The sequence below is a fragment of the Ptychodera flava genome, chromosome 7 (genome assembly GCF_041260155.1).
Source record: "Ptychodera flava strain L36383 chromosome 7, AS_Pfla_20210202, whole genome shotgun sequence".
NCBI classification, from domain to species: Eukaryota; Metazoa; Hemichordata; class Enteropneusta; family Ptychoderidae; genus Ptychodera; species Ptychodera flava.
The window spans coordinates 8,376,152-8,388,927 of NC_091934.1; the positions used below are offsets into that span (position 1 = coordinate 8,376,152).

At 36.2% G+C, this 12,776-nt stretch overlaps 1 protein-coding gene across 6 annotated transcripts in view; it reads left to right on the forward strand.

Annotated features, from left to right (window-relative positions):
- Nucleotides 1-12,776, forward strand: part of LOC139136700 (endothelin-converting enzyme homolog) — a 108,514-nt gene that overhangs the window by 41,220 nt on the left and 54,518 nt on the right. For 3 of the 6 annotated variants that reach the window (XM_070704500.1, XM_070704501.1, XM_070704502.1), the window contains exon 3: nt 9,744-9,897. The exons of the other annotated variants lie outside the window; for them this stretch is intronic. In XM_070704500.1, coding sequence (XP_070560601.1) covers nt 9,859-9,897 — 39 coding nt within the window. In that variant the 5' untranslated portion in view covers nt 9,744-9,858. The remainder of the gene's footprint in view (nt 1-9,743; nt 9,898-12,776) is intronic. 6 annotated transcript variants of the gene reach the window in all.

Consider the following 12,776-nt stretch of genomic DNA (forward strand, 5'->3'; position numbering starts at 1 on the left):
CCAAAGGGTTGTAGTCTGATATGGTTCAGAATTAATTGTTAAGAGCAGGCCAGGGAAATGAATAATAGAGAGGGCTTGGAAACTCACCAATAACATTACACTATTTCATTTGTAGCAAGGGAAGAAAACAAAAATTTTTTGATTCCAAGGTTGACGTTTCCAGACTTCTAACTTCATTGACTTTGGCTAGATGTTGATCAAGTTGGTTACTCTGCATGAATCAACCACAACTGTCACCGTATTTTTATTGTAACATATTTTAGTCCTCGTTCTCTCGAATCAACCTATCAGTGACAGGGCATATGTGATATAAGTGAAGAGGGGATTTTGACCTTTGATAATCAAAAAGTAAAATAAAAAAATTCATCCAGACACAAAAATGAAGTTGTTAGCAAAAATCACACACGTACCGATATGGCATTTCTACCTTTGGTATTAAGATTAAAGTAAGATTATGTATGAGATATAAACATTGAACATTTTGGCTTTTGTATGAACATGGTGTCTTAGGAGACATACAATGTAAAGAGATACCTTTAATCTTCACTTTTTACAAGAAATGTATATCTATCAGCACTGGTATACGGTGTGTTGTTTTATTCTAAACCTCAATTCCATGTATCAGGAACAGTAAAAAAAACAGGTATACTGGATATGTCAAATATGAAATTTTACAAATTTTCAAAATTTAGTCGTGTCTGTAATATTGTTGTTCCAGTATTCTCTCTTAGGAAAGTTGCTTAATACACTACCTTTTACCATTCTGTCTGTATTTTAGTGGCATAACTTGTGGTCCTTACCAATTACAATCTTCATTTTGAATTATATATTCAGATCCAAATTGTCAAAAGTCAATAGAATAGCAATTGCAGTTTTTCTAAATTTTGGTTTTACCAATGTGAGTTTATCGTATAGGCTGAAGTCGATGGCGTCTGTATGTATGTATGTGTGTATGTATGTATGTATGTATGTATGTATGTATGTACGTACAGCAGTGTTTCAGCCAGCTTTTTCTTGAATGGGGACACAGTGACCCATAGTAGGTCTGAAAGGGGGACAAACTAAATTTTTGGGGGACATGTAATGTATTTCAATAAAACAACACAGTACAGTGTCATTATGTGTCATTATGACCTGGTACTATATTTGGTGTTCAATAGGCAAGTCAGGTGAGTGCATTAACGGTCAGTAGGCCAATGGTGTGTGCAAAATTGTGCCAACATGAAACTTGCAGTATCATTAAGTTCTGCTACCACGTGGTATGCACATAAACTGTAGGGCTCCCCCTAAGTCACCAAGATGATAACAGATTAGCCAACTCATTAGCCAAATCAAAAATCTTGTAGCCACTTTGAACATATTTTAGGCAGTTTATGATCTCAAGTGTGGCAACAACTTTCTTGGTATTCAGGAGTTCTCATTTTTCAAATCAAAATGTTTTGTATTTTACATTAAAGAATATTTGTTCAGTTTTTATTGCATTAATTATGTGTCTTTTTTATGACATTAAAGTGATAGAAATATTTCATTTCTGGTGGTAAACTTTTACCACCAGAAATAAAATTAGGTAGCAATTCTGAAAATCAGGTAGCAATGTGAAGTGTATATTACCAAAGATACAGAATATTTCTGTAGCATTCTGTCAGTGTTCACAGAATGACAACTTAATACATTTAAGGTACATGCTCCTAATGTGGCAAATTTATGCAGTTTTTAAGTCATGATGAAAATTTTGTGAGCCACTCACATAAAAATTTTCTATGCAGAAGAAAGCATGGGGTAGCATAGTGGCAATGTAGATACAATGTTGTGGTGTTTAAGGCCCTGGTGTTGTGTCATAGTTGTGATCAAGCAGGCTCAATAGTATCTTAAGCATAAGTATTTTTCTTGAGACAAAAATGGTTTGGCCAAACCCAAATCCTGTAAAACAATACACAATATTGATATTGTTCATTTAATTTCCCAACGTTTTAGAGTAATCATTGTTTCAAAGATTATGATAACATTTTAGCCCAGAAATATTTTCATTTATATTTTGATATCATCAAGAAATGTCTAGTGATGTTCACTATTATATCATTAAACTGGTGGAATCTGCAGAAATATTAAAATCATTCAGAATCACACCATTTCTTGTATAAGTTATAGCAGTTTGTAATATGCCAAATGGACAATTTTAATAGCTCTACTTTTGAATTGTTGCTTTGATGTTAAGTTACCATGCAAATTGCAGCTCTCAAATGTGAAGATTTGAAAATGAATATGCTTACTGCAAGTACTGTTGACAATTTCCCTTTGCCATGACTCTTAATAAAGTAGAATTTAAAACTGACAGTCAAGCTAAATGCCATTTAAATTGGAAGGCACCAAGAAATTTCTTTTTAACATAAGATTGTACCTATTGGCCCTCCCTAGGTGGTTTCTTTTGAACCATAATTGTGTACTTAAAGGGTCTTCATTCATGACATCACGTGAAATGACCCAGATTTGACCTTTCAGAAAACCTCAGTTTTTCTCCTTTTTCACTTGTACAATGACTCTGTTTGTGAAAGTTTCCTTAGAAATTATGGTTTTTACTATCAAACTGAGTAGCTGCAGGCCAAATTTTGATGCAAGCAATTTAGGTAAAACTTGAACTCAAGGACGACCGGTACGCGGCACTCTGTATGCAGAATCAAGCCTCAGTGTATTCATGGACGTTGTGCGTCCGTGATGTATTGTAGTATCGAACAGCAACAATGTTTGTTTCACGTACCAGGGAATTTGTAACTTTGTAGAAAGGAGAGTAAACTGTTTCAATACATTGCAACTTTGTAGGAAGGAGGGTAAACTGTTTCAACATCTTACAACATTTATTGTTAGCCGTAGTTTTCTGTCCAGGAGGCACTGTCTAAAAATTCAATAGCCACTAAAATATGGCCAATCAGATTGCGTCATGGTGACCCACAACGGTTATTTTATCGGGACAAAACAAAAAAAATTGCGTCAAATGTCGCAATGCCGCACGCTGGCTGAAACACTGTACAGTATGTCCGTCAACATCAAAAACATGCAAACCACTGCACGTTTCAGCTTGGTATTTGGTGTTTGGATGCATCCTGGGCTATAGATGGGATTTTGTTCAAATGAGTCTGCATTGCCAAAATTATGCAAATGAGCTTACAAAATGTGAAAATGGTTAAGAATTAATAACTCAAGAACGCTTTTTTGATTGCTTTGAAAATTTGTGTGCAAGTAACCTTAGGTGAACTTTATACAGTTTTATGAATATCGTGCAGATATCCTTAATTTTGTATTTTTGCTGAATTTTTTTGTGATTTTTCTCATTTTCAGTAAAAATTCTTCTTCTCTGAAACCGTCAGCCCAATCGCTCTCAAATTTGGGTTGTCTCTTTGCAAGGGTGTTATGCTTCTAATTTGTTGAAATTATGACAAAATTTGGAAAATTACTATTTTTGTGCAATTTTGTCATTTTTGGTCAAAAAATCTTAAACAGTATTTCCTTTTTAAAACCACTGGACAGACAGCTTTCATATCTGGTACACAGACGTACAGAGATGACAATAGTTAGATATGTGGAAATTGTCCTGAAATATAAAAATTGTATTTTAAGACAACATTGTCATTTTTTGGTCAAGAAAACTTTATCTCAAAATTACTCGTTTGATAGCTTTGTAATTTGGTATAAAGTCCCTTGTTTGATAGCTTTCAGTGTTCTCCCCAGGATTTTGTTAAAAGAGGGCGAAGACGTGGTGCAAAACACCACAAGCGACCGCGTAAGCGGTCGCGGGGGGAGGTCAGGAGGGGGGTGTCCCCCCTCCTGCCATTGGAGCTTTTGAAAAACAGAGATTAAAATAGTGTTATTTGGTGGCACTTGGGGAGTATTTTTTCAGATTTTTTTCATATAAAAAAGCTCAAAGGAAAAGAAATCTGAGACAGTGTTCCATAACTTTTATTCCAGTTCACTGATTTCAATGAAGATTATATTTTTTGAAAACGAAAACATAGCGACAGACATACATTTATTCATCAATGTCAAAATTATCACCATAACACTTACGCTTATGTGTTCTCAGCCTGATACACGTACACGTCCGACCGAGTCTAACAATAGGTCGTTTTGCTTTGGGAAGGAATACACAAGCAAAATGCTAACCTCCTATAAAAACTTCAGAGTACTCTGCTGTCCTTGGTTACCCTCAAGTTCCGAGGCATGTTTATACAGCTAGTCGGGTACCTAATGCACGGCCCCTATGGAGGGACTGACCGTGGCTAACGTTACGGCCTGTGCCATGCAAATATGGCTGCCATCAATCACCGTCCCTCCACCCACGAGGGAGGAGGACGGTGCATCAATGAATGAGTTGCACATGGGCTTATGATCTCGGATGACATCACAACTCGCGAGATTTGCAAGATCGATGAGAATTACGTTTGCAGCCTGCAGGATCGACGCTCAAGCTTGCATTTTTCTTGTAAATCACTGTCAACTTTTTTTCCCCCCAACATTTTATTGTTTTATTTTTCAAAAAATAAATCTTTTTCATTTCTGGCAAGGGGGCGCTCGAATTTACAAGAGGGCGCCACGCCCCTGTTACCTTATTCAGGGAGAACACTGGCTTTGTAATTTGGTATATAAGGTCCCGAAAGATGTTATTAGATAAATTTTCTGCTCAAAGTGTTGGGAAACCCCAAAATTTGTATATTTTAGGTACTTTTCTCAGTTTGTGACCTTAAATGACCTACACCAACCCAGGATATGTTGTGAGACAATTTTGAAGGCTGTGAACATAATTTTGTCATATTTGGTACCAATTTGTAGGAAAATTTGATCCAGAAAACAAAGCTGAGGTGATTTTTTTTCATTTTGGACCAATTTTTGCAACTTTTCTATGTAAGACATACAAGAACTGATGAGAAATTTGGATCCAGGATAATTCCAGATGTTGTAATCACCGCCCACAGTGGAAGGCATTTCACTATCTGTAACTAACTTAAGTGCTGTTTACATTAGAATGATAACACTCATGGCATTAATTAAAAATCTCCAAGGTTGTAAATGTACTTCCTGTCATTTGGTCTTATGAAATACCAAGGGGTGGAACATTTGATATTCAGGAGGGGGTAGGGTCTAGAAGATCGATGATGCAGCATTACTTTTTTACCAGATCCCTTGTGCATTTTTGCCCACTCCCACCTTTTCTTTTTTTTATCAAGCCTTCTCTGTTTTTTGTTGTTGACATTTGCTTATGTATTTAGGATCTGCTTCTCCCATTGCTATAGAAGTTGATATGCATGTTCCTAAAGATGACCTCCAGTACCTAAGTTGGAGACCTTATTTGCTTTTGTCATTCTTGTTTTTCTGGTTTAAATATTTCTTGAATGGACCAATTCAAACCGAATGTGAGCACATAGTGTCCTTGACGGTATTTTCTAAATTTTAGATTTTCGGTTCTGCACTGATTCAAGCTTGCAGCAGAGCTAACGGTATATTAGGTAAAGGGTCATTTGTTTCCTTCCTTGTTGTGTAGGATCATAGCTTTGACAGGAATATCTTGCAGTTAACTTGTAAATTAAGTCTTGAATGCTTCATTCTTGAAAAAGACCAAAAAAGAAAGTAATTACTTCTTCTCACTTGATGGCTTTAAGATAAAAAAAATGGAAAGAAATCCGTAGGCTTGAAGTTCTTTTCTAGACCAAGTGAACAAACTGCTGATGAAATGATTAATCTATTAGTCAGTCAAAACTATTTATCTTCTTACTCCTGACTGATCTACTTTGAAATATGTGATATTGATAAGTAACTTTCAATATCAGTGTAAGTTTGAAGTTCAAAAACTTGCCTGGTAATATCTCCAGTACTGGTATGTTTGATAAGGTGCCACTGGAACAGAATCTCTACATGGTCAGTAAAGTGTGTAACATTGCAACTCCCACCTCTGTTCAGAAATGATGGCTAGCAGATTACGCTTAAGTAGGAACGGATGGAGCAATTACTACAATTGGCCAACCCTGTAGTATTGGATTGGTGTTTAATGTGTCTGCATGCAGCAATAAATGACGTCAACTGTGGTGCCAGGCGTGTTGTTAAGGGGTAATCATGGTTGAAACCTGTAAAATGGTCAATGCAAAAGCTGTGCAGGATACCATAGAAACATTACGGTAATCAATTTCAGAGACTCTGAGACTCAGCTCAAACTTTCCTTTCACAACTAAAAAAAGAATTTTTAGCCACCACAGAAATGAGTTTCAGTAAATGTGAATCAGTGGTTGAGAAATTATTGGTAGACATGTAGCACAACACACAAGTTGTACACTGCAGTATCAGACACTGTATGACAATGAGTGGCAAATGGACTTTTATGAGAGTTACATGTAAAAATTACTGCACATCACTTTCTGAAGAGCTACCGGTACATGACATGACATGACATCATCAATCTGCATGGTGTACAGTATATAAACTGTTTACAAAATATGAGCACAGGGTTAAAAGAGTCAGTCATACATAAACGCATTCAATCTAGAAGTGCTACCATAAAGGTTTTTGTTTGACGTGAGAATTATTTGTAATTATTGATCACAAATATGGGAAACAGACTGAACCGTTTATTCAACATTATACGAATGTCAGATGACTGTCTATCCTAGCGGTGCAAGCCAGACTTGTGTCCCATGATTGTTTAACCACCGAATGATTCTAGGAATGATTACAATATGTCTAAGTGAGTTCACTGAGATGCATAATGTATCGTACATGTAGTTTCAGTTTCCAGCATCTCATTCATAATGAATGAACAACATGAAGCTGATTAGACGTCAGTACATCTTTATTAGAGCATTGAAACTGTGACTGTGATTTTTGAGTTTCAGGTTTTAAATGACAGGTAGTGTTTGTGTCACAGTACACGACTTTTCATAGTACTTAGGATAGTATTTCTTTTATATGCTATTCTGTAATGCTATATTCATTGTGGTATGAGAGGGAGAGAAATGCTCTCTCTTTCAGTCAGAGAAGCTTGTTAACACTACAAGGCCCATAGTATCATGATGCATTGTTTACAAGGTTCTTACCAGGAGTGCTTAGTTTCGATCATGAACTCACAAGAATGAGTGGTATTGCAGAATTATACCACAAATATCAACTTCAATATCAAGTTGATCTCAGTAACTTATCTCAGTAAATGGCAACATGGTAAACGACAATCAATGGTAATTTATATAAATCAGTGGTGGCTTAAGAAGCAAACATCTTTGTTATTGGCAATATATTCAGATTTGGTCAATTTGAGACTTTTCTCACCTACCAGAAATGTGCCTGCTTTCACTAAAGATATGAAAACAAATGAGTTGAAGATCAAGTTTTAAAAGACTATAACAAATCTACACAAGAATGTGTTTGTATATATGTGTAGAGCATGGTTCAAAAAAAGTGACTAGGAACATGTGAATTTGCATGTAGATGTAAGGTTCAATTTTCAAGAAGTTGTTTTTGTTTGTGTCTCTATAGGAGTAATTGTGATGCATGACTTATTGATATGCAGATTAGTAAAGCACGACACTTATTGGTATCTAAATTCAGCACTTTATAAAAGTATTAGGTTTACTATTTTGCAAATGAAAAGTGTTAAGTGGTTTACTAATTGTATGAGAACAATGGCACAGTTATGGGTTTATTGTAGTACCGGTATGTACCATACAAGGCAAGAAGCAATATATGGTGATGTAGCAAAATGTGGTATAATAACGGTACAAGTTTTCATGACATGAAATCAAGTTATTCCGCACAAACATTCTTGATCACATGTATTTTGCCTATGCTGAAGAAGATGCACAATAAAAGTGACAATTCCCTTGTACTTACTAAGGTTTGTGATAAGCATATTCTATACATGCTGCAAGATCATCCTTGTTGGCAATTTAAGCCTTCTACAGTACGTATATCTGTCAAAATGGTGTAAAATGGATCAGATAGCAGAAATGTTCACCTTTTTGAAATGATGTTTTGCTTGTGAAGGAACTACTCAACTGTAACAATAACAAGTATTTTGTCATATTTTCGTTTTTCAACATCTTGATGAGTTTTGTTGCCTTGTGTTTTTTGGATGAGAGACATACTTCAGTTGTTTAATGGATGTTTTCACCATTGCTGCTGCTTTAAACATCTGCTGTTTCACACCTCACGAAAGCCATCGATCTTAATTTTGTCGCTAAAGTTTCATCCTGTCATATACCGGTATTGTTGTAAACAGGTATGTAAGAGTATCTCAAACCATACACTCCGAGTTCCAAAACCGAGTCGGACTTGCAAGTCCGAGTACTCGGACTTGCATACTCCGAGTAAAACTGCTTACTCGGACTTGTATACTCCGAGTGCATGGCCTACTCGGACTTGTATACTCCGAGTACATGGCCTACTCGTACTTGAATACGCCGATACGTGTTCCTTAGTGCATATTTTGCCATACCGGTCAATAAACGATCTGTCGAAAAAATGTATTTTATTACTCACGGAGTTTACGGCTAGCGCGGATCGATATGTCGAAAATCTGCTCTTTTGAAAAAAAAGAATTTCATTTTCACGATGTCTTGTAATCTGTTGCGCAATGTATTTAACCACGGTCCCTCCACAAGGAGCGACCGTGATTTTACCATCAGAAGAAAGCTACTGCCACGGCCAGCAGCGAAGTTTTTTGAAAGATGACTTAGACGTAACATTTACAGTAAAGCCAATAAACTTCAGGCAAGTCCAGCCAGTTACTCAGTTCGATATCGCACGATCGTTTGATTAGCGAAATAAATGCATGACATCACAGGTCAAGTCAGGTCATTGTTTACGACCAAGTGGTCACTCGCACTGGGTTCATACTATACACGAGCGCACTGTGCTCATTTTATTTTGAAAAATTATTAGTTTAATTATTTTATCAAGACATAAATATGCCTAAAATGCTTGGGAAAGTCTATCATGGCCTCGCAACGCCAGCAGACTAAGGCCATGACGTCACAGGTCGACAGGTCATTCATATTCGATAATGGCGTCCGTGTTCTAATACATGTAATTCGCCGCGATGCATCGCGGTGATCATGTAACGTTGTTGTGCCCAATTCAAGTCATGTATCAAATCAGGATCTGATCCGGTAATGAAACGAAAAGACAAGACAAACTAATAATTTGCGTGACGGTAGCTACACTCGACAACGACAATGACTTGAGCCACGGACCGTGCTTGAGCGTGTGTTGTACAAGATGGTATTTTACACAGATCAGAGATCAGAGAGATCGCGTTAACAACTCTTTTCTTTGAGCGACTGGAAGTACATGTACTGTATACGCTGTTTGCAAATTTTTATCACAAGATCGAATATTTCCTCTGTTTTTCCAGCATTGTTTTTCTATAAGCAAGTGTAACTCGGCGTATTCAACTCCGAGTAGGCCATGTACTCGGAGTATACAAGTCCGAGTAGGCCATGCACTCGGAGTATACAAGTCCGAGTACGCCATGTACTCGGAGTATACAAGTCCGAGTAAGCAGTTTTACTCGGAGTATGCAAGTCCGAGTACTCGGACTTGTAAGTCCGACTCGGTTTTTGAACTCGGAGTATGCTGTTGAAAGCACTCTTACATACCTCGGTATTATTGTAAACCTGTATCACACATCTACAATCTTGTGACAAGATTTACAGACACTGCCGACTCACTAATAAGCACCTCTTCTGTCATCTCTCTGTTTCTATATGCAGTTCAGTGGATGGTGATTCATCGAAGCCATCGAATCTGCATGTGTTCCCATCTTTCTAACTGGGACTCTCCATACTCCAGACATTAACCTATGTTACAAGACCTAGTGGTGAATGAATGGCGGTCTCCATACTTAATCACTTCAATATTGTTAAGGCAAGATCAGTAACTTTAATTAACATGCATGAACGTGCATAACTCGTCGATTTCACACAACATAATATATTCCTCTCACACAAAATTAAACTTCCCATGCCGTTCACCTTTTCAACATCATGTTCTTATATTTCATCAAAATCAAATTGAATCTGAAGTACAGTTCACTGAAATCTACAACCCTGGAAAATTGAAGGCAAATACTACTCCAGCACATATTTCCTTTTCAAAAGTTGCAAAATATTGAGGAGAGTGTGATGGAAAGGTGACCTGCACTTGAAACGTAAACATGTATATGTGGTTTGAATTCATCAAAGTTAACTCTTGCATGACTCATTTCGCTTTATTTCTCGTTTATCACTGAGAGCCTGACTTTTTTTTACCATAAACATGTATCTTTATCCATGTTCATTTTAACAAAACCAACTCCATATGGTGGATGTATTGACATTGATGTCTTGAGATACGATGAATGACTTAAAAATTTCTGGTCTTAAATATTCTCCTCTCATGATGTATAATTGTTAGGGCAAAAGACAAGTGCTGTAATGTCTGGTCAACATCTCCCTCAATTTCTCAATACTGTGTGGTGTGTTTACATGTACTTCTATGTGTGTTGATGTTGTTTACATGGTACCAGGTACATATATATATTATAGCAACATCTGTGTACTCGTACTTGTAATGCAATCTTCCATGCATGGCAACCAAAGGTGCAGTTGCCACCCATTTTGATGCACCAAGACGCAAACTAACTGCCCAGTGCCACTTGCAAAGTTTTAAGTTTACATGTTTAAGAAACAGGGCTGATGCAATAAAATTTCCACAATGCCTCAAATTGATGCAAAGTTTACAGATGTCAGTGTTTATTGGAGTGCACAATGTTGACAGCTTATACGATCTCAGCAACTCAATCACTAAATATGTGTTAAATTTTACCGTATACTATATGTTTTAAGCTCTAAACATCATCAAGAGTTAATTTGAAAAGTGTATATAATGTGTTACATGATTTGTGTAGTTGTGTGAAAAGCTGAAAATTAACAAGTGTTTATAGTCTGATGAAAGCCATCTTTGGGTTTTCTTTATTCATTGGCTCATGGTATTGTAGACAAAATCAAAATAGCATCTTGATTGCACAAAAAGCTTCAACGGTCTCGTTAAAACTAGAGTAAGTATTTTTAGCATTCTACAATCAGATCCCAAGACTTTGTTACCACAATTCATTGTGCAGTTTTAAGCACTTCAACTCTGAATGCAGGTATTGTTCACAGTGTAAACTACATCAATAGACTTGAGATATTTTTATTATCATAGATAATGTATTAATTCCTTTAGGGTACATGTGCCTTGTAATTGATAGCCTTTGAAAATTTTAATTGGACTTCTTGCAAATAGGTTTCCATTGAGCTGTACCGAAACAACTCAAAGATAATTTGCTTTTGATGTGTATTTGTGCAAAATAATGATAATATCCAAGGATATTGAGTTCTGCATGGTGATGCTTTGACAGATAACTGCACAGTCAATTATTTATAGAGACTAAAGGAACATAGTAGAGCTCTAATATCATTGTTATTTGATGATAATGATCCACAATAGTTGGGTAGACATATACTTAGCTAGTATGCTATAACCGCATACCGGTATTATCGATTCATGATCATATAGCTGGTACATTTTATGACAAGGACAAATTGACCATACCAATAACATTGTTGAAGGTAAATGGTAATTCTAACTTGCCATATAAACTGGCTCAGTTTGTGGCTGTGCACATCTACTGATGTACCACTCTTCTACAAGTGAGCTTATCCAGTTCTGACACCTTGATGGTCAAACTTTGTTTTCCATTAAATTTCAAATCACTTAAGTTGCTTTCTGTTTATGCTTATAAGGAATATACTTATTCACCTAGTCCTTTTGTCCCATTCCTTGTACAAAGATTCATCATCCACGTTACTTAAAACAATGGGACTGGTGATCAAGTGTGATCATGCAATGAGTGCAAAAATGTTTCAATTGGTAGAAAAGGGTTTTTGTCAAAATGGTATGATAGTATTAAAGTCATGATATTTTTTCAACCCTATGTTTATCTACACTACTTTTTTAACTTACAAATTGTAAGCTCCAAAATGAAGTGATATGATGATATATATGTCTTCTAAGAAGTCACTATGCTTAATTATTAAAGGCAGTCAGTGCTCGTGTAAATCAGTTGCCATCGTTATCGTACCCAATAATTATGGAACTAGTCCAAGGGATATATGTACTGTACCTGTGCTGTATCTGATATTGCAACCTATCAATCATCTGTTATATACCGGTATATAACATTTCCATCAATTAAATCGGCATTCTTTTCAACAAAGTATAAGAAGGGTTACACACATGTACCAGTAATCTATAGGGTATGGGATATCAGCCTATAGTGTGTCTAAGTGCGTACCAAAAGGCAGTTTAAAATTTATCCTTGTTTGTTATGCCATGCTGGTAAATGTTAGAAATTCAAATCCCATGCAATTCCTGATGTACCATGTGAGTACAGTGGTTCATGCACTGAAACAATTTAAATACAGCTAGTATGATACCTATCAGCCTTTGCTGAATTTATAAAATATCATGCCTTTTAATACTTTCATGAACATTGTAATCGAGGAGGATTGATGTATATTTAATTTAAGTCATGAGTTCGACCTACTGCACATATATAAGTTTTAAAAATCCTATCCTTCTCATTTCCTTGAGAAATAAATGATTAATTCAAGGTTCTTCTACACTTTCTGGAGGCCTAGGTTATTCAAAAAAGAATATTTCAGATTGAAAATGACCAATTACTGTGCGTCTTCACTTGTAGGAAAAAGTCAGCTTACAGGCTG